At 54.8% G+C, this 23,769-nt stretch overlaps 1 protein-coding gene across 2 annotated transcripts; it reads right to left on the bottom strand.

Annotated features, from left to right (window-relative positions):
• Nucleotides 1–4,182: 4,182 nt before the first annotated feature.
• Nucleotides 4,183–21,974, bottom strand: PRKCG (protein kinase C gamma; the record flags this gene model as incomplete). 2 transcript variants are annotated; one of them, XM_082863519.1, is made up of 18 exons in its annotated part: nucleotides 4,183–4,371; nucleotides 4,467–4,607; nucleotides 5,885–5,992; nucleotides 7,088–7,168; nucleotides 8,859–8,997; nucleotides 9,101–9,163; nucleotides 9,255–9,346; nucleotides 10,671–10,859; nucleotides 11,194–11,346; nucleotides 13,510–13,539; nucleotides 13,812–13,899; nucleotides 14,181–14,315; nucleotides 14,977–15,133; nucleotides 15,709–15,840; nucleotides 15,990–16,101; nucleotides 20,287–20,369; nucleotides 21,363–21,394; nucleotides 21,805–21,974. In XM_082863519.1, the coding sequence occupies 18 exons, from the start codon at nucleotides 21,972–21,974 to the stop codon at nucleotides 4,183–4,185; spliced, it is 2,094 nt and encodes a 697-aa protein (XP_082719645.1). The 2 variants fall into 2 exon arrangements, with proteins under 2 accessions (XP_082719645.1, XP_082719646.1); XM_082863520.1 differs by lacking the exon at nucleotides 11,194–11,346.
• Nucleotides 21,975–23,769: the final 1,795 nt, after the last annotated feature.

Genomic DNA, 23,769 nt, shown 5'->3' with positions numbered 1-23,769 from the left:
GGGATCAGTGCTCTGAGCTCTAAAACCCGAATCAGGAAGCCCAGGATCCCCATTCCCCCCATCCCCATTACAAGATCCCCAGATTCCCTACCAGAGGTTCTGGACTCCAACTTCCCATACTAGGATTTCCAAACACAGACCCTCTTCCACATGCAACCTGGAACCCAGATCTCCCTAACACTGGACCCTCAAAAAAGAAATCCTCAGTTCAAGGCTGTGGCCTCCAAAATTCCAGTCAGAAATCTGGAGACTCCAACTAGGGAGCTCTTAATCCCTTACCCGCCACACTCACCCTTTATCAAGAACATTTCCCTAAACCACACAGTCTCATGATTTGGGAGGCTCAAATTGCAATCCCCATCCTATCTCAACCAGAGACCTCAACCTACATGAATACCACAATCTCCATCACCGTTTTCACTATGAAGGTTAAGACCCCGAATCAACAGCCCCCCAACAATGCAGCCAAGACTTGAGACCCCCACTCTCCTGAACCAGAATTCTTGTAGCCTTGAAACTTGACACCACCCCAATAAGAACCCTGGAGTTTGAGACAATCTTCATCCCGCCTGCCCCCCCCCCCATTGCAGCATCTAGTGCCCCCAGCCCACCCGCCACGCCCCCAGCCTCCTGGAATCCGAGGCTGGCAGGGCTCCGACCAGCTTTTCCTCCCATCCCCCGTCCCATGGCTCCAGGGCTTGACTGCTAGCTGTCTGCTCCTCTTCCAGTCCACTCACCTCGGAAACCAGCATCAAAAACCCTGTCACCCTGACTGTCTTAGTCCCAGGTAGGTGACCTCAGCTCCCCCCATTGGCTTCTCAGACTCCCAGCTGGGACCTTGCCAACGTCACCCTTCTCACTTCCCCTCTGGAGGTCCCCTCCTTCCTTGCTTGATTCCTCTTTACTCTAAATGGCCCGCCCAGATCTCCTCATTCTCCTCCAGCCTCCAGCCCTTCCTCCTTTGGGACCCCCCCTCCCCCCAGGCCCGGAGCCTTCTTCTTATCCTTCTTTATCCCAGCCTTTCCCGGATATAGGCTTCTGGATCCCCGGGGTCCCATTCTCCAAGCCCCAAGTCCAAACTCCACCTCCCTTCAATACCTTGGGAGACGTGCTCCCTCTTTCTGGGGACCCCTTCTCAGACTCCAGCCTGCCTTTACTGGGCCCAGGCCCTCCCCGCTCAGCCAGGACCGCCTCCCTCAAGGACCTGGCCTGCACCCTCCCCGGTGCCCACGGTCTCCAAGACTCGGACATTAAGAGTATAGTTGCCCCACTCTGGGACCCTCGGACCCCGTCCTCCCAGATTCCTTAGGCCCAAATGTCCCTCCATCCCCCATTGCCCCCGAACTCGGGCGTCCGACCGCCAGAATGTCAGCCCCCGGAGCCACTCAGGCCCCTTTTAGCCCCAAGCCCCGTCCCCCAGCCACCTCCAGAGGAACCCCCCGCGCCCACCTCCTTCCAGGACCCTCCCCTCGCGCTCACCTCGCTCAGGGTTGGGCGGACGCTCCGGGCCGCGGGCCCCGCAGCCGCATGACCGGCCCCGCGGCTTCCCCCGGCCGCCGCCGCCGCCGCCGCCACCGGGGTCGCCGGTGCCCGCGCCCCCCGCCCCCGCCCCGGAGCCCGGCGTCCCGGCCCCCTCCCGGCCTCCCACCCCCCACCCCCCGCGCCCGCGGCCTCACTCGGCGGACGACGCCGGGAGCTGGGACCGGCGGCCGCTCATTGGCTACTGAGGAGGAGGGGAGGGGCAGGGAAGGAGAGGGGAAAGGATGCGGGGAGGGAGGGAAACGGGCCTCGAGAATGGGGGAGGCAGGGAGCGAGAGAGAATAGAAACAGAGGTAGAGAGCCCGAGAGGGGCAGGGGCACACAGAGCGGCAGAGAGACAGAGCAGAGAATCCAGAGTCACACCGAGACCTCGAGGCTGTGAAATTCTGAGACTCGCAGGTCTGGAGACTGGAGAAGACACAGAGATGGCCTAAAAGAGACAGAGAGAGAAATGGAGAGGCAGAGATCTGATCTAGGATCCCTCCTCTTCCTCCAGGCTCAGAGATTCTGGGGTCCTGGAAGTGGAGAGGTCACAGACAGAGAGAGACAGGTAGACCGTCAAAGACCTTTGGGCTGAGAGATGCTGAGACCCAGAGACCTTGAGATAGGGAGAAAGAGAGAAAGAGAGAGAGAGAGAGAGAGAAGAGACCCTGAGAAGAAGAGACAGCAGGGGCAATCCTGGGGTACCCTGATGAAGACTGGGGCTCTGCCCAGGCGTGGGGCGGAGCCTGGGGTCTGGGCGGCTGGAAGAAGCTGGAGGGGGCGTCCCGGGCCGGGGTCCCCTGAGCAGCAGGCGGGCGCAGAGCGGAGCCGGGTCCTGCAGCCGCCGCGGAGCCGGGAGCCGGGCCAGCACCCACCCCACCCCCCCGCCGTGATGTCAGCGGGGCCACTCTTAAAGGGGCAGGCCGCCCGCCGAGGGTCGGAGCAGGGGCTGGGGGCCGCGGGCACCGGATGGGGGTACCGCGGGGGTGCTGGGAAAGAGAGGAGAAGCCCCAGCATCCAACTGGGCCGAATCCCGGAAACCCAAGAGCCTGCAGGGACCAAGAGACGCCGGGGTTCCCCGAGGGAGCCTGCGAAGCTTTGAAGCTCAGTCCCCTCCAAATACACAGACGGAGGCACACCATTCCATTGGCCTGTCCCTGTCCAGGGACTACACTTCCCATCAGCCCTGGCGGCGGGAGCCGCACTTGGGGGAAGGGTCCGCCGCAGTGTCTGCTGGGAAGTGTAGTCTATTTGGACTGCCCTCTCCACGCCCCTCACTCACAAGTGGGTCAGGGGAAAGAGGCCCGGAGGGCGCATCTGCCTGCGCTCTGCCTCAGTCTCTGATTCTTAAGCTCACGGGTGTCTGTGTCTTGGGGGGGTCTCTCAATAGCAGGCTTGCCTTTCATCCTCCCTCTTAGGACTTCCCAGTCGCTGGGTCTCAGTGCGCCAGTGTGTGAGCTTTATTGCTCTGGGCGAATATGTGCGTGCTTGTCTTTGTGCCCGGGATCTCTACCTGACACGCTCAGTGGTCTGTGAGTACACCGCTGCCTCTTCCTGCACGTGTCCACTTTGGTCCTCTCTATGGCACTCTGTGTGTAGCTCGCTCGCGCTCTCTCTCTCTCTCTCTCTCTCTCTCTCTCTCTCTCTCTCTCTCTCTCTCTCGCGCTCTCTCTCTCTCTCTCTCTCTCTCTCTCTCTCTCTCTCTCTCTCTCTCTCTGCTTTCTCCAGGTCTCTGTTCTTTACTCTCATGCTGTGGGTATCATCTCTCACTTTATGGGTCTCTGCGTTCTCCCTCTCTCTCTGCAGACCCTTCCTCAGCCTCTGTCTCTGTTTGTTTCTATGTATAGTCGTTGTCCCACCTGCACACCCCCTTCATTCTCCAATCTTAGAAGAAAACATCCAAACACTTCAGCATCAGCATCCCAAATTTATTCTCCAGCAGCTGTGGCAGGGTGGGAGAGGCAGAGGACTGGGGGTGGGGAGAGACCCCGAGAGTAGCAGGCACTGTGTAGGGGTTGGGTTCCAAGCAGGACTGGAGAAGCCATGCAGTGGTGGGTTTAGGATGGGGAGTCTAGAACAAAAGCTGACTGAGAACAGCTGGGGAGAGAATCCTCCATACATCCCAGGAATCCCCAGAGTGTAGAAGAGGGGCACTGGAGCACAGAGGCGCAGCTTCCCACTTACTCCAGAATGGAGTGGAGGTAGGTGGGGCCTCGTGGGGGGGGGGGGGTTGTCCTGAAATCCCAGTCTGAAACAGCCCGCCCTGTGACGCTATTTCCCAGAAATAAGAAAGAAGAAGAAGAAGAGGCATAGATTCTACCAAGATGGAGTCTAGAACTCCTTGGAGTTGGGATGGTGTTGGTGGCTCTGTAACTTGGTGGAGCGGAATCCAGAACACTGAGGCAGGTCAGAATCTAGGGCTCAGCCCAGCAGAATCTAGAACACGGTAAGACTCCAGAGATTGTATGCAGTTTAGAATGCCAGGAACGCTTGGGAGGGGCATCTGGAACCCGGGGCAGGGAGGGGGAGGGCAGAGGCCAGAACGTTGGGGAGCAAGATCTAGAATTGGAGAGGGGGTGGTGAAGTAGGGGACGCGTGAGGTAGGGGTAAGGCTGGCGCGGCGGAGGGAGCCATGGGGACACCTAGTGGCGGCAGGTGAGATTACATGACTGGCACAGGTGCTGGGCTGATGGGGCTGCGGGCATCCGGGTGCACGAAATCCGGGTTGACATAGGTGAAGCCTTGGAATTCGGTTTGGTCGATGCTGGCCAGAACTAGGCGGTCTGGGGGAGTCAACGCTGGCGCCGCCCGCGTGAAGAACTTGTCGAAGTTCTCGCCGCTGCGGCCACACTGTGGGAAACACCGGGAGGGAAACATGAAGTACTGGAGCTCATGGATATTCCACCCTCTAGGGGCCAAGATTTTGTTCCCAGAAGGTGACTGACCGGGCGGGGTCTGAAAGGAGGCGCGATCTCTAATCGTTCCAGCCGTTCCCAGTCGATCCAACGGAAAAAGCCATGAGCTCGGATGGTGGGTTCTCCATCTGGCCCCGAGCCCAGGCGCTTTGCTGGGTGCTTGGTTAGGAACTGTAGGAAACACAGAGAGAGACGGACAGACATACACAGTCCCGGACAGGGAGGCCCAGAGAACGACAGAGAGAGAGGAAGACAAGCAAGGAGGAACAGAGAGACAAGCATAGAGATCCGGAAAGAGAAGAATGGGGGGGGGGCGGGGCAGGGGGAGATGGGACAGAGATGGGGGGAGGGAGTGGAAAGAAGAAAGGGAGAGAGAAAGAGGAAGAGGGGGAATAAATGAGATGGGGTAGATGAAACCCAGATCCAGAGACCCAGGGAGAGACAGAAAGAAGCAAAATTAGGGTGTGAAGGTATGAGGGGCGGAGAAACCCAGAAAGAGAGGAAGGGAAACGGAAAGAATCCCAGATGGGGGATGGAGGGAGAGAAGGAAAGAGGGAAAGTGTCAGAGAGGGAGAAGGGGGGAGAGAGAGGAGATTGAAGACCCAGAGAAAGGGGGGAATAGAGATCCAGAGAGAGGAGGAGACTCAGAGGGAGGACAGATACCCAGAGAAGGTAAGAGACAAGCAGGGGCAGGGGTGGGGGGAGACAAAGGTCCAGAAGGGGAAGAGGATGGAGACCCAGGAGACAAATGCCCAGAGAGAGGGATGAAGACCCCATATGAGGGCGGAGACTCAGAGAAAGGGGAGACAGAGACCCAGAGAGAGGAGAACAAAGATGCAAAAGGGGGACAGAGATTCCCGAAGGGCACAGAAAAAAAGGCAGCAACACAGAAAGCCCCATGATATGTAGATGGAGGCAGAGGGATGGGACACAAGCCCAGAGAGACAGTCAGAGAGACGTGGAGACGGCAGCTAGAAGCAGAAATGTCCTAACACCTGTTGAACAGCTGCTATAGGCTAGGCTCTTCCTCCTGCCTTAACTCCACAACCCCAGAGAAGGAGACTGAGGCTCCCAGAGTTTTGGTGACTTGCCCAACCGAGATCCCGCAGGAAGAAAAGTGGCAGGAGTTAGGTTCACCTGACCCAGCCAGTGCAGGAGAGGCAAGCCTTGGCCTTCCAGCACTTCCTGCCATGGGCTGGGGAGAGGAGCTAGCACAGGAGGACAGGATAGAGGCCATCCTTGGACTGCAGGTGGCAGCAGGGCAGTATGTTATTGTTCTAACAAAATCTCTCTATTATATAAATTTTTTCAGCGGACGGGAGTAAAGCAACTTGAGGAACGGGTGCCTTTTCCTAAGGTGCACGTAGACAACGTGTGGGCAGCCCTGGACAGCAGCAGTGGGGCGTGTGGCTTATGGGTCTGGAGAATCTAGGAGTTAGGTCTCTCACCCCCTTGCAGATGGCCACAGCTTCCCGGGAAAGCGACTTGGGGTAGGTGACAGTTTGTTCCATGATGGACTGGAACAGTTCCTCCTCGTCTTCCCCATCAAATGGGGGCTAAGGAAGTAGAGAGGATAGTCATAGACTCGGCAAACTACCTGGCCGCACCTTCCACACCCTCAATGCCCACCATGAACACAGCCCACCCCTGGGCCCCCAAATTCCTAGGGAAAAATTTGACCAAACCGCAAAAGCTGTATCTTTCACACTTTCAGACTCTGTTGTTTTCTATCTCAGATGCTTCAGCTCTCTGCACCTCTTTGAGGTTCTGTCTCTTTCTCTGCTACGTAAATTGGCAGGGTATTAATTAGGCAACGTGTCATTTAAATAGAAGAGAGAAAAACTGCAGGAAAAGCTGTAAAAGCATTCTCCCGGTTGGATGAGTGGCCTCCAGTCTTCTGGGATTAGCAGAAGCAGTACCCAGGCAAAGCTTCTTAATGTGAAGTCTAGGGCGTCTGTTTACACCATTGAGGGGGGCCATGAATTTGGATGGGAAAAAACATGCGTCTTTATTCTTTAAAATCTAAAACAAATTCAGCATTCATGGCAATTATAGGAAACAAACCCAAATAGTGGTAACTGTCACTTCATCACCAATGGAAATCACAGATATTTTCTTAGCACGTAAGAGTTGCAAATATCTCAAAAAATCAGTCATCTCTACTTCAAAATTACTGGTAGACCTTCCTATTTACTTCCTATTCCTGTGAGATACTACCGTTTACTTCGTTAGTAGGATATCACATATAGGTCCATATTCTAATATGTTTAGACAACCGTACACATTTAAATTTATTTAGTTGGTTAAATTACTCAATTAAACCTTTAACATTTTGATAACCATATTTCAACATGATTGGCTTCTTTTGTAATGCTATTATCTTACTTCATGCATTTAAAAACATTGTTCTGAGAAGGGGGTCCGTGACACAAGAAAAGTGAGGAACCCCTAGCCTGTGGGAAGATAATGCTTCAGGACCACGGAGAGCGCTCTCCTATCTGGCTGACCTTCCCCACAGCTTCGCACACCTTATTAGCCTACAGACGGACATCCCTTCCTGACCGGCTCCTCCTGAGATGATGGCCATGTAACAGGTGGCACCCCATCCGTGTTGCCTTTAGTCAAACCAGCCTCTCCCCACCTTCCCTTACCTGCCCCGCCAGCATCTCATACAGCAGGACCCCAAAGGACCACCAGTCGACAGACTTCCCATAGGGCTGGTAGGCAATGATCTAGCAGGGGAGGAAGGAAGGCAAGGGATTATGATTTGTGATTCAAGAAACCTAGGGCCCCTCTGGCTTCACCGCCTGGGAACCCTACCCACTTTAAATGTTTTCAGCACAAACTTTTCCCATTCAGAACACTTTGGCTCCATCCTCTGGAAAATTTGGGAAACAAACTCTACCTACTTGGAACATTCCTTTGGTCCCAAATATAAAGACTATCTAAACACCAAGTCGCAAGTTCCACGCATCCAGAATATCTAGGTAACTGGACTCTCTCCTTACAATATCAGGTGCATAGGGCAGAATTTCAGAGACCAGAGAGTCTTAAATCTGGACACATATCAGATTCTTCTAGGGGACTGTTTTTTGGTTTTTGTAAAAAATAAAATTAATTAATTAATTTTGGCTGTGTTGGGTCTTCGTTGCGGTGCGCAGGCTCCTCATTGTGGTGGCTTCTCTTGTTGTGCAGCATGGGCTCTAGGCGCACGGGCTTCAGTAGCTGTGGCACGTGGGCTCAGTAGTTGTGGCTCGCGGGCTCTAGAGCACAGGCTCAGTAGTTGTGGTGCACGGGCTTAGTTGCTCCGCGGCACGAGGGATCTTCCCAGACCAGGGCTCGAACCCGTGTCCCCTGAATTGGCAGGCGGATTCTTTGGCTGTGTTGGGTCTTCGTTGCTGTGCGCGAGCTTTCTCTAGTTGCGGCGAGTGGGGGCTACTCTTCCTTTCAGTGCGCGGGCTTCTCATTGCGGTGGCCTCTCCCGTTGCAGAGCACGGGCTCTAAGGTGTGAGGGCTTCAGTAGTTGTGGCACACGGGCTCTAGAGCGCAGGCTCAGTAGTTGTGGCGCACGGGCTTAGTTCCTCCGTGGCATGTGGAATCTTCTCGGACCAGGGTTCGAACCCGTGCCCCCTGCATTGGCAGGCGATTCTTACCCACTGCGCCACCAGGGAAGCCCTGGCAGGCGGATCCTTAACCACTGCGCCACCAGGGAATTCCTAGGGGACTGTTTAAAGAGAGATGTCCCCAGCCCTGAAGAATCCCAGCCACAATAGGCCAGAGGCAGAGGCAGGAAGATGTGTGTATGTTTCAAAATCTCCCCAGGTGATTCTGATTACCAGCTATGTTTTGAAACCACTGGCATTGGTTACTTGGGCACGATCATAGAATCGCCAGGAAAGATCAAGGAGGGCACCACCAACCCCACCTCCTCCATCAAGTGAGAAGTCAGGACGTGCTCTCAGTCTACGTATATACAGTCAGATCATTAGCTTCACCCCCCCGCAACAAAATCAGAGCATACTCTGCCCACTTGAAATATTCAGGGGACACCCTCCACATGCCTAATGTTCTGGGGGATGGGGCCCACCCACTCAGAGTACACCAGAAATCATCTCCACCTTCTTAGAACAGTCCAGTAACAGGCCCTGTTCTCCTAGAATCCCTAGAGCTGGTCCTTCTCTTTTCGAACATTCACCCACAGGTCCCCCCACTTTGCCTATTTAGAGACTCAGCTCCGCCCACTTACAACGCTCCGCCCACTTACAACGCTCCGCAAGAGCCTCTCTTCGCTGCTTGCTGTCGGAACCCCCACGACTCAGGTAAAGACCCCAGGGTCAAGTCCCCATACTCTGAATACTGGACGACCAGCCACACCTACTCAGTGAATTGGGAGGGCACCAAGAGCAGTGGAGGCAGGATTACCTCGGGGGCTATGTAGTCTGGGGTCCCACAGAAGGTGCGAGTTGTGGTCCCGGGGAAGACGTTCTCCTTACACATGCCAAAGTCAGTGATTTTGATGTGTCCTTCAGCATCCAGCATCACGTTGTCCAGTTTCAGGTCCCTGGGGGTGGGAAGGGTACAGTTCAACGGGCTGGAGCCTTAAGCTCAAATTCCTTCTCTTCTGGGGGTCTGATTCCCTCCCCTGAAAGGCTGGGACTGCTCACCGATAGATGATGCCCTGATTGTGAAGGAAGAAGAGGCCGATGGCGATTTCTGCTGCGTAGAACCTGGAGGTGGAGGTGGGGAGTCAGAAGGCCAGAGACTGGAGCCCACTCCCTTCCACCTTCCCTCTACCCTCCTCTCTTGGCCAAGACTCACGCTGCATGGGGCTCCTTAAACTTGCCCAGCTGCTGAATGTGGTACATCAAGTCGCCCCCAGTGACATACTCCATCACAAAATACAGGCGATCCTGGGGAGGAGTGGACGGGACTTAGAGGCAAGGACACGCCCACCAGGGGTTGGAAACGTCCATTCCTGCCCACTTGAGACAAAGGCTCTGGATCCACCCAATCAGAAATCCAGAGCAACTGTCTGTGCCCACAGGGAGGCCCCGAAGATTCTCAACCGGCCACCGCAGGATCTCCACCCACCCCATCCCCTGTTACTCCAAACGGTCGGGTGTTCCGGTCCTCCATTCTCGGAATTTAAGATTGAGGCCCACCATTTGCTTGAAATCCCTGGGATACTGAAACCTCTTTCCACACCCACTCACATGCATATGCAATCATGGCCACCTGTTAGGAACCAAAGTTGTTCAGGCCTCACTAGCAAATGATAGTAATTTTTAATTTATTTTATTTTTATTTTTTTGGCCGTGCCGTGCCACTTGCAGGATCTTGGCTCCCCGACCGGGGGATTGAACCTGGGCCCCCTGCAGTGGAAGCGTGGAGTCCTAACCATTGGACCACCAGGGAATTCCCGATACAGTACTAATTTTTAAAAAACTCCAGGAAGGGGACTTCCCTGGTGGCGCAGTGGTTAAGAATCTGCCTGCCAATGCAGGGGACACGGGTTCGAGCCCTGGCCCGGGAAGATCCCACATGCCATGGAGCAACTAAACCTGTGTGCCACAACTGCTGAAGCCCGCGCACCTAGAACCCATGCTCCACGACAAAAGAAGCCACCGCGATGAGAAGCCCGCGCACCGCAACAAAGAATAGCCCCCGCTCGCGGCAACTAGAGAAAGCCCATGTGCAGCAATGAAGACCCAATGCAGCCAAAAATAAATAAATAAATGAATAAAAATTTAAACAAAACAAAACCTCCAGGAAGCTGGCTACGCCCACTCAGAGCTCTTGGAAGTAGAGTCACGTTCTCTCTAACCCCTGACAGTTGTCCCATTCCACAGACTTCGGGAAACACCCTGTTTCTGACAAGTCCTTAACTCAGAATCCAAGAGTGACCACCTCACCACTCAGAGCCCACTTGCAGGCATGCTCACTTAGAAGACATTCTCCACGAATTCTTTTACTCCAGAAGTCCTTACTCAAAAAACACCCACTCAAGACCTAGGGGATTCAGGCCACTCCCACGCAGGATCCTAGCCTCGTGGCCACGCCCTCCAGGGGCACCTGCATTCTGGCCACGCCCACTGAGGAGCCCACCACACCCAATCAGAGTTCACAGGGTTCTTCCGCCTTGCCAAAAACTCAGAATCTCAAAGCCAATGCTTGATACATCCAGTGGGGATGAGGCAGGGCTCCTGAGCCGGCCTCTGCCACCTCCTTTCTTACCGGGGTCTGGAAAGTGGAGTGAAGCTGGGTGAGAAAGTGGGGCCGGCCTCCGGGGCCTCGACCCCCCAGGGCTAACACGCGTTTCTCCACCAGGGTGCAGTCCACGTCGTCATCCTGGACAATCACGTCTTTCTTCAGGATCTTGATGGCATAGAGCTCATCGGAGCCCCTGCGCTCGGCCAGCATCACCTAGGGGCAGAGGCGGGAAAGGCCCAGTCCATCTTGGGAACCAGAGGTGCGGGTCCCTACCCCTCCCTTTCAAGGACACAAACGAATGGGAGTCCCAGGTCCTCCCTCTCCCTCTCAGGGGACCAGATGCCCTGACTTTGCCAACTACTCCCTCAGAGAAAGTAGCCACATCTTTATGCCTCTCCTCTCCAGGAACTCAAGAGACCCCATCAAACTCTCTTTGGGGACTCAGTAGCCTAGTTCCCTCCCCCCTGCACTTCAGCTCTAAGAACCAGAAACCTGAGCCCCACCCCCAGACATTCTCCCCCTTCTCCCAGAGCCCCAGGAATCCAACCTTCCCAAAACTGCCTTTTCCTAGAACCATGAGGAAGCTGAAGTCAGAGATGTGCAGACGTCCAGGGCTTGCCCCGAAGAAACAGCGCTTGGAGTCAGTGGGACTAGGAGATGGGGAGGGGATGGGAGAGGAAGAAGGACCCATCCGCACCCTCTGTGAGAAAGGGGAGAGATCCAAAGCTAGTCAGGCCCCAGAAGGGGATAAGGAGGTGCCCCTCAGAGAGACAGCACCCAAGAACGAAAGGGACGGGGAGAGATGGAAAGATGGAGAGAGAAAAAAAGTTGTCTCCACCCCCCTCTCTGGCTTAAGAACTTTCTCTGATTTCCCGTAGCCTGGAGGGTTTATTATTCAACTAGCACTTAGATAGCTTACTATATGCCATTGATCCTCCACGAGACCCTTGTCACCCACCCCACCCCCCCATTTTAGAGACGATGGCACAGAGACATTAAGTAACTTGCCCGAAGTCACACAGCAGGTAAAAAACAGAGCCGGAAATCAACGTCCGTTAAAGTCAGAGACTGTGTCTCCCTCCTTTCTGTTTTTCTACCATCACCCAGCACATGACTTGGGTCTCAGCAGGAGTGTGTTGAGTGGATGAAGGTCTCAGGAGATGAGTGCTGAATGCACAACCTGTTGTTCTATGTTCAGAGCACACCCAGAATCTGAACACCTTTACCATCATTGTCCCCTGGGCGAAGCCACTGGCAACTCCCCTCTGGGCCTTCACAATAGCCTTCTTCCCCCTTCCACCATCTGTTCTTGACACAGAGGCAGTTATCTTGCCCAAACAGAAATCATCTCAGGCCACCTCCAATGCCCTCCCATCTCACTTGGTTTAAAAGCCAAAATCCTTCCAATAAATGACGAGGCTACCCCCACCCCTTCTCTCTCTGACTCCATCTCCTACTTCTTCCCACCCTCATCCCTCATCCCTCCCTCTGCTCCAGCCTCACTGCTGGTCTGGGCCCACCTTAGGGCCTTTGCACGTGATCTTCCCTCCACCTGGAAGGCTTTCCACTATCCTCACAGCTCGCTATTTCATCTCCTTTATGTCTTTGCCCAAAGGTCACTTTCTCAGTGAAGGCTTCTCTGCTTATTGCTACTAAAATCTCAAAAGGGCTTCCCTGGTGGCGCAGTGGTTGAGAGTCCGCCTGCTGATGCAGCGGACACGGGTTTGTGCCCCAGTCCAGGAAGATCCCACGTGCCGCGGAGCAGCTGGGCCCGTGAGCCATGGCCGCTGAGCCTGCGCGTCCGGAGCCTGTGTTCCGCAACAGGAGAGGCCACAACGGTGAGAGGCTCACGTACCGCAAAAAAAAAAAAAAAAATCTCAAAAAACAGCACTCCCTATCCTCTAGCATTTATTTTTCTCCACAATCACATATCACCTTCTGACATAGGACCATTCACTCCTTTATTTTGTTGAATGCCTTCCAAGGGTAAGCCCCACGAGGGCAGGAGGTTGTCTCTCTCTCTCTCTTTCCCTCTCTCTCTCTCTCTCTTTCTCTCTCTCGCTCTCTCTTGTTTTCTGCTCTATCCCCAGTGATTAGAACCATGCACACAGAGGGCTCAACAAAATGTTTTTTGAAAGAATAAATGGGAGAGAGAGAGAGAACGAGCGCATTATTCCTTCCTTGACCTGGAAATCTCGTCTCCCTGTCCTTTGCCTGGGGAATCCTGCACTTCCTGTCTACGAACTTTTCTCTGACTCCCCCAGGTCCTGCCAGAGGCTTAGGACTCCCTAGTGCCTGAAGCCATCTCCATGATCAAACACACTCCTTCTCTATCTGTAACTTTCTCCGATATTGAAAGAGGAGCTCCCCAGGGAATGGCCTGATTCTACTCCCAAAATAGGGTTGGTTTACATAAAACCTCAGGAAATAGGTGTTCAGTAAGTCAAAAAACCAATGGAGGAGAGAAAGGCACAGTGATAAATAGGCAGAAAAACTCAAGGAGCAATTCAGGTGTCACCTCCTTAGGGAAGTCCTCCCTGACCACCTCCACCCCAATCCCCTGCCCAGGCTGGGTTAGTGCCTCCTCTATGCTTCTTTGTTCCCTGGGCTACCTCTAATTTAGCACATCATCCTGGAATCCGAGTATTTGTGACTGTGTCCCTACCTTGAGGAGTTGCCTGCGGGTCAGATTCGGCTCTGGAGAGCTAGGATTACTCAGCAAACACAAGACCTGCCACCAAGTATGTGCTCAACCCATGTGTGTGGAAATGAAGACAGATGTTGGAGGAGAGAGAGGTGGGGGGACGGATACAGACCACAGGAAAGGAAACTGTCTCCATTCCAGGCCTCCAGCTCTGCTCACCTCGTACAGTTCCAGGGGGTAGTTACAGGCCTGGGGGAGAAGAAAGCCAGAGTCAGAGCCCCCAGAGAGGTAGGAGATTGCCCTAAAGCAGGGGATGGGGGTCCCCAGACCCCCAAGCCAGGGGGATGGATAGGAGCTCTAATTCCCAGCAGTGCCCTAGAAGACCAGAAAGAACTCCAGGGCTTTCTGGGAATTTTAGTCCCAGGGCCGGTGGGCAACGAGCGATGGAGTTTGGGAAAGGCCAGCTCTGAACTGTGGGTGACTGGGCTGGGCTCCTTGTGGGGAAGCGGGGGTCTGGGTACCTCAAACTTCTGCAGGAGGCTGCAGTTGTCAGCATCAGCCACTGGCACATTGTAATATTCGCCCTCCTCCTGGTTCAGTAACTTGTACCTGACATACAGACGGAGACCAGAGGCGGGCAGGAGGAGGGGAGACGGACGGGGAGGGGGGTACCCGCGGGAGAGGCAGTGACATCAGAAGGGGGGAAGAGACAGAGAGACGGAGAAGGAGAGAGAAAGAGTGAGATAAGGAGAGAGGGGCGGGGGAAAGAGAGAAAGCAGCACAGGGAGGTAGAAAAGATAGTGCCCTAGAGAAGAGGGACCACCCACGGAAGTTGATGCAGATGCAGGGGCCCCGCCCCCAGCCCCGCCCGGCCCCGCCCCCGCCCTCACCAGCCGTCCACGGGAACCTTGAGCAGCTCCGAGACGCCAAAGGACATGGCACCCATGAAGTCGTTGCGGGAAGTCCGGTCCCAGTCCCACACCTCCACGCTGAGCCGGCGCTCCACGTCCCCCGGCTTCAGGTTGCTGCGGGAAGGGAGTGGCACAGTGAGGGGCCCGGCTCTTGGCTGCCCACCTTTCCGCCCTGGGGAAGAGCAGGCAAACCCGGGGAGCTGGGGGGCCTGTTTCCTGCTCTGTAAAGTGGCCGAAGAGCGTCTCTCTCCCTGTCTGGGCCCTAAGTAAACCTAGACAGCTCTCAGTCTCCCTCCCTCCCTGGCTCTTCCCCATCTCTGTCTCCTGGCCTTTCTCTCCTCCATTGGTTTTTCTCTCCAGGCCTCTCCTTTTCACGGGGCCCCTCTCCTCCCTCCAGATCTGTCCGTCTGTCTTTCTGTCAGTTGGCTTCTCTTTCCCTCCCTGCCACCCACCCATCGCCATTCCTTCTGTGTTTCTCTTTGGGTTTATGTCTCTTCTTCTGAGTTGCAGGGTCTGTCTACCTCTCTCTCGGATCCCCGTCTCATTCTAAAGCGGTGAGCTTTGATGGAGATTAAACACACAGATGTCTGTCTCTCGCCTTCTGTATCTCTGTCCCTCTCCCTCAACCACTTCATTTTCTTCTCCCACCACCTTCTTCTGCCCTTTTTGGGATTCCCCCAATGCTAACACCTGCTCTCTGGGGTGTTCTGGGCCACCAGGACCCTCAGATCATTCTCTATCAGTAATTACAGCCTCCCCTGCACCCGAGGCTCACAACACAAAGGTCTCGTTCCACACAGGGTTTAGCGTGGCTTTCACCGTCCGGGTCTTCTGTTTTGTCAAATTCCGAGGATCTGGGATGAGCTTCAGTTTCACATAGGGGTCAGACAGACCATTGGGGTCCATTGGGATGAGGTTACGGGCCTCGCCAACTGAGCGGGGAGGGGAAGGAGGGTAGATGGGGTTAGAGATCCAGGAAGAAGCCCCCGAGCCTTCCCCCAGCCAGCACTCAAGAATTCCAATCTCTCAGCAGCCGCTCTCAAGACCCAGGTGTTTTTGATCTTTTACTTCTCCAGTGCCCAGAAGACAGGGCATGAAGCCCTTTCCCCAGCCAGTGACCCAGAAATCAAACCCAAAGACCCTGGCTCCATTAGGACCCAGGAGTCGGGACCCTGGCCATATCACCACTAGTAAACCCGAACCTCCTTCGGAACCAGCTCTTCTCTCATTCCCCACCCCCCACCCCTCCACCCCCAGGACCTTGATGCCCAGAACAGCCATTAAGAGGCGCCAGAGGCATGGCTGGAGAAGGGGCCTCGAGCTAGAAGGGGCGCGGCCGAGTGTGTTCAGCTTTTGCAGGTGGGGTCAGGAGTGTGGGTGCGACCTTCGCGAGGGGCGTGGCCTTTCTGAGTCGGGGGGCGGGGCGGGGTGGGCAGCTCAGGGGAATTCAATCGGTTCCTCACGCTCCGGTAAAGGGGCGGGGCCAGGCGAGGGGGCGGGGTCTCACCCGTGACGTGGATCTCGTCCGAAGTGGGAGCTCGGATTTCCAGCTGCAGGCGGCCGCGGCGCTCCGTGTGGTCCACACCGCACAGAGAGGGCACGCTGCGCACACAGCGCCGGTGCACGTTCATCTCGCAGCCTGGGGGGACAGAACTGAGGGTAGCACTTCAGGTCCCGCCCTTAAGCCCAGACTCCATTCCCCAGCGTTTACCGGAAACCCAGACACTGCACTTTTGCAGGGGCCCCGGAAGCGCCAAGTTCTGGCGGGCGCAGCAAGCGTAGACTCACAGGAGCACTTCATGCCCTGGTGCACCAGCCCGTAAAGGAGGGAGCCACAGTGGTCGCAGAAGGTGGGGCTGCTGTAGCTGTGCAGACGGAACTTGTGCTTGTTCCGGGGATCCTGGGGGTAGGGAGGAGCCGGTCAGAAGGGGTCTGCAGGGCGTCCTAAAAGAACAGCCCCCTGAACTCTTTCTCTTCCGCCCTGCTCTCCCGTCTTCCTGCGGCTCCACCTCACTCATTCACTCTACAATATTTATTGAGCACCTCCTGTGTGCCAGCACGGTTCCTGGTGCCGGGACCCAGCCCTGAGCAAAACAAAGGAAGACTCCTGTCCATGTGGACTTTACTTTCTAATGGAGGGAGAGAGAAAGTAAACACGATATGTAAAATATATAGTATTACAGATGGTAATCGGTGCTCTGGACAAAAATGAAGAAGAAAAGGGGATTGTGAAATAGAGTGATCAGGGAAGGTTTCACTAAGAAGGTGGCATTTGGGAAGAACCTGAAGGAAGTGTAGGCTTCCAAAGTCCCGTAGTCCCTAATCCCCAACCTTCCACAAGCTGTTCTCCCGAGGACTTGTGCGCCACCATGAACCTCAGATCACTCACTGTCAGCCTCTGTCAATGTCTACCCGCTGATGATCTGCCTACTCTGAGCCCCCTGTGGGATGGAGAATATGACCTCGCAGTTTTAAGGACCCAGGTGTCCTAAATGAAACATTAAGTGTAAACAACAGAGCCGTGTCTGGCATGTTAAATGTGCTCAGTAGCGTTACTGCTGTCATTACTGCCGTGGTTATTATTAGTGATTTTATTGCAGTCCCCACATACCCTTGGGTTTAATCAAGAGCTGGGCCTGGGCTTCCCTGGTGGTGCAGTGGTTGAGAGTCCGCCTGCCGATGCAGGGGACACGGGTTCGTGCCCCGGTCCGGGAAGATCCCACATGCCGCGGAGCGGTTAAGGCCCGTGAACCATGGCCACTGAGCCTGCGTGTCCAGAGCCTGTGCTCCACAACGGGAGAGGCCACAACAGTGAGAGGCCCGCGTACCGCAAAAAAAAAAAAAAAAAAAAAAAAAGAGCTGGGCCATTTCCCAGCTGCGTGATTTCAGGCAAGTAAGTGCCCAATTTTGAGGCTCAGCGCCCTCCTCTGCGCAGTGGAAATAAACAATGTATATCTTGAAGAGATGCTAAATGTCGAGTCCAATTAAGCATGAATTTAAGACACCAATAAAAGCATTCCTCCTTCCACCCTCAGCAATGTCTGAGTGTTAAATAATCTGATATTTGCCTTTTTCTATGAATGCATTGCAAGACTTATCCCTAGGGTGAAAATTCAGGACATTCTTGGGCTTTCACTTATTTTGCAGTTCAGCGGGGATTCTATTTTGAATTATACTTGGACGGAGGGAGGGTGTTGGCAGGTGCATGTGCTGGACCTCTAAGGATCTTCATCTGACCCTGGCTCAAAGTGTTCCTGCCGCATGAAATGAGATGCTGTGGGTGAAAATTCCCAGCAGGGTACCTGACACAGAAGCTGTTGCGATTATCCTCAAGGTGAAAGTAGCTATTAAAGAGGAGACAGTACTGTGGCTCCAGTTCGAAAGATCAGGGTCCAGATTTTTGACTCTCCCGACCACCCAGCTGTGTGGCCTCCCCCCACACCACCCTTTTTAGAGACTCAGGTTTCCTCCCCATAAAATGGGGCCATGAGCCCTCCCTGAAAGGGTTCTTGTGAAGATTGAATGAAATCATGCTTGTCGAGCCCTGAGCATTTCTTAAGCCCTTGATCTGTGTTGCTGACAACAAGATTAAAAGCTTAGTGCTTCACAAAGGAAAAGAAAGCCAGAGTGATATAGAGGAAAGACCTGGTCCTCTGTTTCCTCATCAGTAATAGTAATAATTTTACAATGATAATAATTAATACTTTGTGTCTGGCTATGTACCAGGTGCTGTCCCAAGTATTTGACTCATTTAGTCCTTAAAACGGTCCTACAAGATGAAGGCATGGTTACCATCCCCATTTTATAGACAAGGAACTCCAGAGGTGCAGAGAGGCAAATAAACTTTTGGAAGGTCACAGAACCAATACGCGGTGGAGGTGGGATTCAAGCCCAGGTGTCCTGGCCCAGGAGCCTCGGTCAGATGAGGACAAGAACAATACCTAACCTTACAAGCTGTTAAGCAGATTCAGTCCTATACTATATACAAGATACCTGATGCGTGCACGCAATGAGCCCTGGATGACTCAGATGTAGTGTTTGCTGGTGGTGGAGGCAGGCGAGGCAGCCAAATCATAACGTATATAGGTGCTCGTAGACAGTGGTGCTCGATATGTGTTCTCAGAGGTCACATCCTCTACGTAAACTTCAATTTTCTCCACCTGACAAGCTGGCAAAATGCCTCATGGACTTCCGTGGTGCTCTCCCTCTCTCTCTCATTCTGCCTTTCTCCATCTGCTAATCATAAAACCATCTCCAGCCCTGTGTCAGACCCCGGGCTCTTATCCTGCCTGACTTCCCTGAAAACAAGCCTGGGCGGGGTGCGGGGGGTGGGGGGCTTCCCGGGCTTCCCTGGTGGCGCAGTGGTTAAGAATCCCCCTGCCAATGCAGGGGACACGGGTTCGAGCCCTGGTCCGGGAAGATCTCACATGCCGCAGAGCAACTAAGGCCGTGTGTCACGACTACTGAGCCTGCGCTCTAGAGCCCACGAGCCACAGCTACTGAGCCCACATGCCACAACTACTGAAGCCCGCGGGCCTAGAGCCCGTGCTCCACAACAAGAGAAGCCACCGCAATGAGAAGCCCGCACACCGCAACGAAGAGTAGCCCCCGCTTGCTGCAACTAGAGAAAGTCCGCGCGCAGCAACAAAGACCCAACGCAGCCAAAAATAAATAGATTAAATAAATTAAAAATAAACAAGACTGGGGGCATCTAGACTCATGCTGTCCCACATGGTAGCCCTAACCACAGGTGGCTATTTAAATGGAAATCAGTGGATAAACAACAAGTTCCTAATGTATAGCAAAGGGAACTATATTCAATATCCTGTGATAAACCATAATGGAAAAGAATATTAAAAAAGAATGTATATATGTGTATAACTGAGTTACTTTGCTGTACAGCAAGAGATTGGCATAACGTTGTAAATCGACTATACTTCAATAAAATAAATAAATAAATTGAAATCAATTCAAATTAAATGGGGTTTAAATTTCTGTCCCTCGGCAGTTAGCTGTGGTGGCTGGCAGCTGGATGGCGAAGATACAGAACGCTTCCATCACTGCAGAAAGTTCTATTGGTCAACACTGGACGGTGAGCCTCATTATATAGAGGAGGAAACTGAGGCTCAGGGAGAAGAGCCCCACAGCCAGAAAGAAAGTGAAGGAGGGATCAGGGGTAGGCATGCAAGGTGGGCAGTTCTTGTAAGCCCCTGATGTTGGGGGGCAGGGGGAGGGAGAGAACAGTTGTGTGTATCTGTGTGAGCGCACATGGGGGATCTGTACATGCACGTGTGTGTCCATACACGGGGGTCTAATATGCATATGTGTGTGTGTGTGTGTGTGTGTGTGTGTACACAGGGGTCTGTATATGCATATATATGTGTGTGTGTGTGTGTGTGTGTGTGTGTGTGTGTGTGTGCGCACACGGGCAGGGTGTCTGAAAATGCACATGTGCATGTGTATGACAGGATCTCTCTGGGCTTCCCTCTCTCAGCACCTCCTAAGCAGTTATCCTTATCTACCATTTTCTATTCTAGTTTCCCTTTCTGGGTATCTACCGCCCCGTCTCTGAGTTTCTGTGTCTCTGTCTCTCCCAGTCTTTCTGGGTCCCCTTTTCCTTCCTCCTGTGTCACTGTCTCTGTTCCATTGCTCTCACTCTCTCTGCCCCAATCTCTCTGTCTGGGTCTCTGTTTTTTTCTGCACCTCTGGGTTCTCTCTCTGTCTCATCTCAGGATCTCGGTGCTTGCATCGATTTCTCTCTCTGTCTCTCTGTCTCTCTCTCTGTCCCTCAGCTCTCTATTTTTTTAATCTCTTGACTCCTGGATCACAGTCCACATCCGTGCTGAGGTCCCCTCACCCCGCCTCCTCTTTGTCCCCCGCCTGGGTCCCCAGCCTGTCTTGGTCCCCTCTCATTCCCCCTTTCCAGGCCAAGGGCAGGGAATCTGGGCCAGACTAGCTCTCCCTATCTCTCCAGCCCCCCTCCCCTCCCAGCCTTAAAAATAGCAGGAGAAATTGGGACGGACGCCGAGGGGGTGAGGGCGGGGGCACAGCCCGAGGAGGAAGAACCAGGTGTCTGGGCACTCACGTCTGTCTGGGGGCCCTTCCCAGCGCCTGGACACTCGAAGGTCACAAATTCGTGGCATCGTCGATGAACCACAAAGCTGCAGACTGAAGGTGAGAATCATAGAGACACAGAGACAGAGAGAGACCCCAATGGACAGAAAATCAGAAACAGAGGAGACCCAGACAGAAAGAAAACCAGGAGAGGAGGATCCCCATAGAGTTCAATACAGAGAAAATCAAAGAGACCTTGACATGCAGAGAGACAGAGACAGAGACACTGGGAGACAGAAATTCAAAACGTGGACCCAAAGAAAGAAACAGAGATGCAGAGAATCACAGAAAAAGAGAAAGCACAGAGAGCCCAATGCATACCCACAGCCAAAGGGAGACAGAGACACAGAGATAGAGAGACAGAGAGAGAGAGACAAAGAGAGAGGAAGACAGAGAAAGAGATGGAGACAGAGAGAAAACAGGATCCCATTGACACAGACCCACAGACTGCGATAAGAAAGCCAGGAGAGAGGCAGGCCAACTAGAAGAGAGGGAACACAGAGAGAGGCCCTCCACCAGAGCGGAGAGCACCAACTTGGGCAGAAGTGAGTCTGGGGGCGCCGCTGCCGGCCCGCCCCCTCCCTGACTCACTCAGTCCTCAGCAAGTAGCAGCTGGTGCTTTAGGACTCGGCCCCCTCTCCCGGCCCCACCCGCCCATCGCCCATCGGTGACCCCACCCGGCCGGCCCCTGCCTAGGACGGTGGTGTTGTCATGGCAACGGCGGGGGGGCTCTGACTTTGCATCTCCAGCCCCCCTCCCTTCAGCTCCCCTTTTCCAAATCTCACTGTTCCCATGGCAACAGATTCTCCAAATATCTGTCCCCACCTGGAGCCGGCCGAGGGAGGGGCCCCCAGCACCACCTCCGCGTTGGCCCCGCCGTCAGAGCACCCTCCCCACTGCAGGTTGTGTCTCTGCCACACCCCCCCGCCCAGGGCTCCCCCGCGCCTCTCTGGGGACCAGAGAACACGTGTGTCAAGCAGCCTAGGCTGTGGGGCCCCAGCCTCCACCCTCCTGAGGGTCCTGGGAGTCCAGGTCCCCAGCTCTTACCTTGACATTGCAGGCCCTGTTTTCCAATCCCCCTGTAAGAGTCAAGGATCTGAGGTCAGTGCAGAAAAGGGTACCTGGACCTCTCACCTCTGCCAGTCATAGGAGGCCTCCGTCCTCCCATCCTCCTCCTGCAGGACCCAGGAGTCTGAGCCCCAGCTGCCTCTCCTTTCCAGAACCCGGAAATTCTGGCCCCCCAGTCTCTCTTCTCTCAGACCCAGGAGCCCAGGCCCCCAGCCCCTTCCTTCAGACCCAGAAGTCCAGGGCCCCAGCCCCTCCTCTCTCTGACCCAGGAGTCCAGGCCCAGGCCCCTAGACCCCACCTACCCTAGGGCCAGGAGCCAGGGCTGCAGCCCCCGCTTTCCTCGTCACTGTGGGGTCTGGTGCGTCAGGGGTCTTTAGCACTAGTCTCCTTATCCCTCAGGGCCCCAGCCCCCTTCCCTCACCATATGAAGTCAGTGCAGTGGCTGCAGAAGGTTGGCTGCTTGAAGAAGCGAGCGGTGAACTTGTGGCTCTTGACTTCGTGGACCACCTTCTGCCTCAGAGCCCCCTTTCTGCAAAACAGGGGCCGGGGTCCCCCCTCTGAATCGCCTCCGCCGGGGCCCAGGCCTGCCATGGCCCCAGTAACGTAGCAGGGACCAGGATCCTGCCTTTCTCGGGAAACAGGTGGAAAGGCAAGGAGCCGAAAGCTCGGAAGAGCAAAAGAGCCGGCGGGAGATTCCGAGGTGGGAAGGAGAGGGGCGAGGCACCTCCGGAAGCGGAGCGCGCAGGACAGGGAGCGGCACCCCGGGGCGCGCCGGCTCCGCCAGGGGGAGCGGGCGAGTGGGGCGGAGGAGCCGGAGGCACGGGCGGCGTCGGTGGTGGGAGCTCCAGCTCAGGCACCTGCTGAAATGTGGGAGCCCCGGGTGGGGGGAGGCGTTGCCATGACGACCGAGAGGCGGGGTTTCGGCTTAAAGGCGTCCCCCTCCTTGAGACCTGGGACAAATGCCGTCCCCTCCAACACACACACACGTGCGCACACCCACGCCGGGGGCTGGCTGAAGGGAAGGGACATCCTCCGAGCCGTGCCCTGCCCCCTCCCCAATCTGTCGCCCGGCCCCGTCTTCCTCCCCGACTAGGGTGCCTCGGTGAGTCCTGTTAGGCCACTGCAGCTCCTCTCCGATCTCTGTGTCTGATTGTGTCACTCTGTTTCATTGCACAAACTTTGTATTAGTGCTGGGGTCCAATGGTGAGCAGGGAGTCTTGGTGTCTCAATTTTTCTGATGCCACCCGAGTCTTGATTTCTCTCTCTAGGCTTCTGTGAATTTGTACTTCTAGGTCTCCCTCTGGGAGTGTCCATTTCCCTGGGTCTCTGTTCCTTTCCCTAGTCCTGGCGCTCTCTCTGTCTCTCTGGGTGGGTCTGGGTTCCTTCCTTATCTCTGAGAATTTCTGTTTTTATTTTCCTGTTTTCTTCGCTGTGTATCTCCATTTATGTCTGTCACTCATCCTGTGACCCCCTCTGGGTCCTGGTGTGTGCGTCTCTCTCACTCCATGTCTGTCTCACTGTGAATCAGTCTCCCTCTGTCTCTCCCCATCTCATAAATTCTTGCATTTCTGTCTCCCTGAATCTCTTCCTCTCCCTGTCTCTTTGTCTCTCTGGCTCTGTGGATCTGTCTCTCCCTCCCTCCGTGTCTTTCTCTCTGAGAGTCAATCTCTGTCTCTCTCCCTGTCTCATTTTCTATGTCCTCTTCTATTTCCCTCGATTTCTCTCCCCTCCTCCCCGTGTCCGTGTCTTTGTAGATCCTTTTGTCTCTGCCTCTCTCCCTTCCTGTGTCTCTACGAATCTCGCTCTCCGTTCGTGCGTGCCTCTTCCTCCTTCTGTATCTCTCTGTGCCTGTCGCTCTCTCTGACCCACTCTCTGGCTCTGTCAATCTCTCTATCGCTGGGGGTCTCTCTCGGAATGTTTAAGTTGCTCTCTCTCCCTCTCCCTCTCCTTCTCCCCTCCCCAACTCTATCTTTGTCCCTTCCTCACCCACTCTATTTATCTCTCTGGCTCTGTGAATCCCTCTCGTCTCTGGAGTTCTCTCTCTCCCTCTTTCCCCCGCTGGCTCTGGAATACTCTGTGCCTCTCTGTCCGGTGATTGGGAGGGTCTCTCCAAACGTTGGCCCGGTCAGGTCTCCTCCTGTCTCTCCCCTCCGCCGCCCCACCTGAGTCTCTGCCTCTCTCTGGTCCCTCCCCCAGCTCCCGAGCGCTTCCTAGTCCCGGCTCTACAGGTAGACCCCCGCTGTTGCCAAGGACAACCACGGCCCGCCCGGGGCTGCGGGGTGCAATGTATTCTGGGACTTGTAGTCTGGGCCTGCCGTTCAGCTGTTCTCGCAGCGCGACCGAGAACTTTCTCTCCCGGCATGCCCCGCGAAGCGGGATGGTCCGC

The sequence above is a fragment of the Leucopleurus acutus genome (genome assembly GCF_964270905.1).
Source record: "Leucopleurus acutus genome assembly, chromosome: 20".
In the NCBI taxonomy this organism is placed as follows: Eukaryota; Metazoa; Chordata; class Mammalia; order Artiodactyla; family Delphinidae; genus Leucopleurus; species Leucopleurus acutus.
This window is presented reverse-complemented; position numbering and strand designations above follow the sequence as displayed.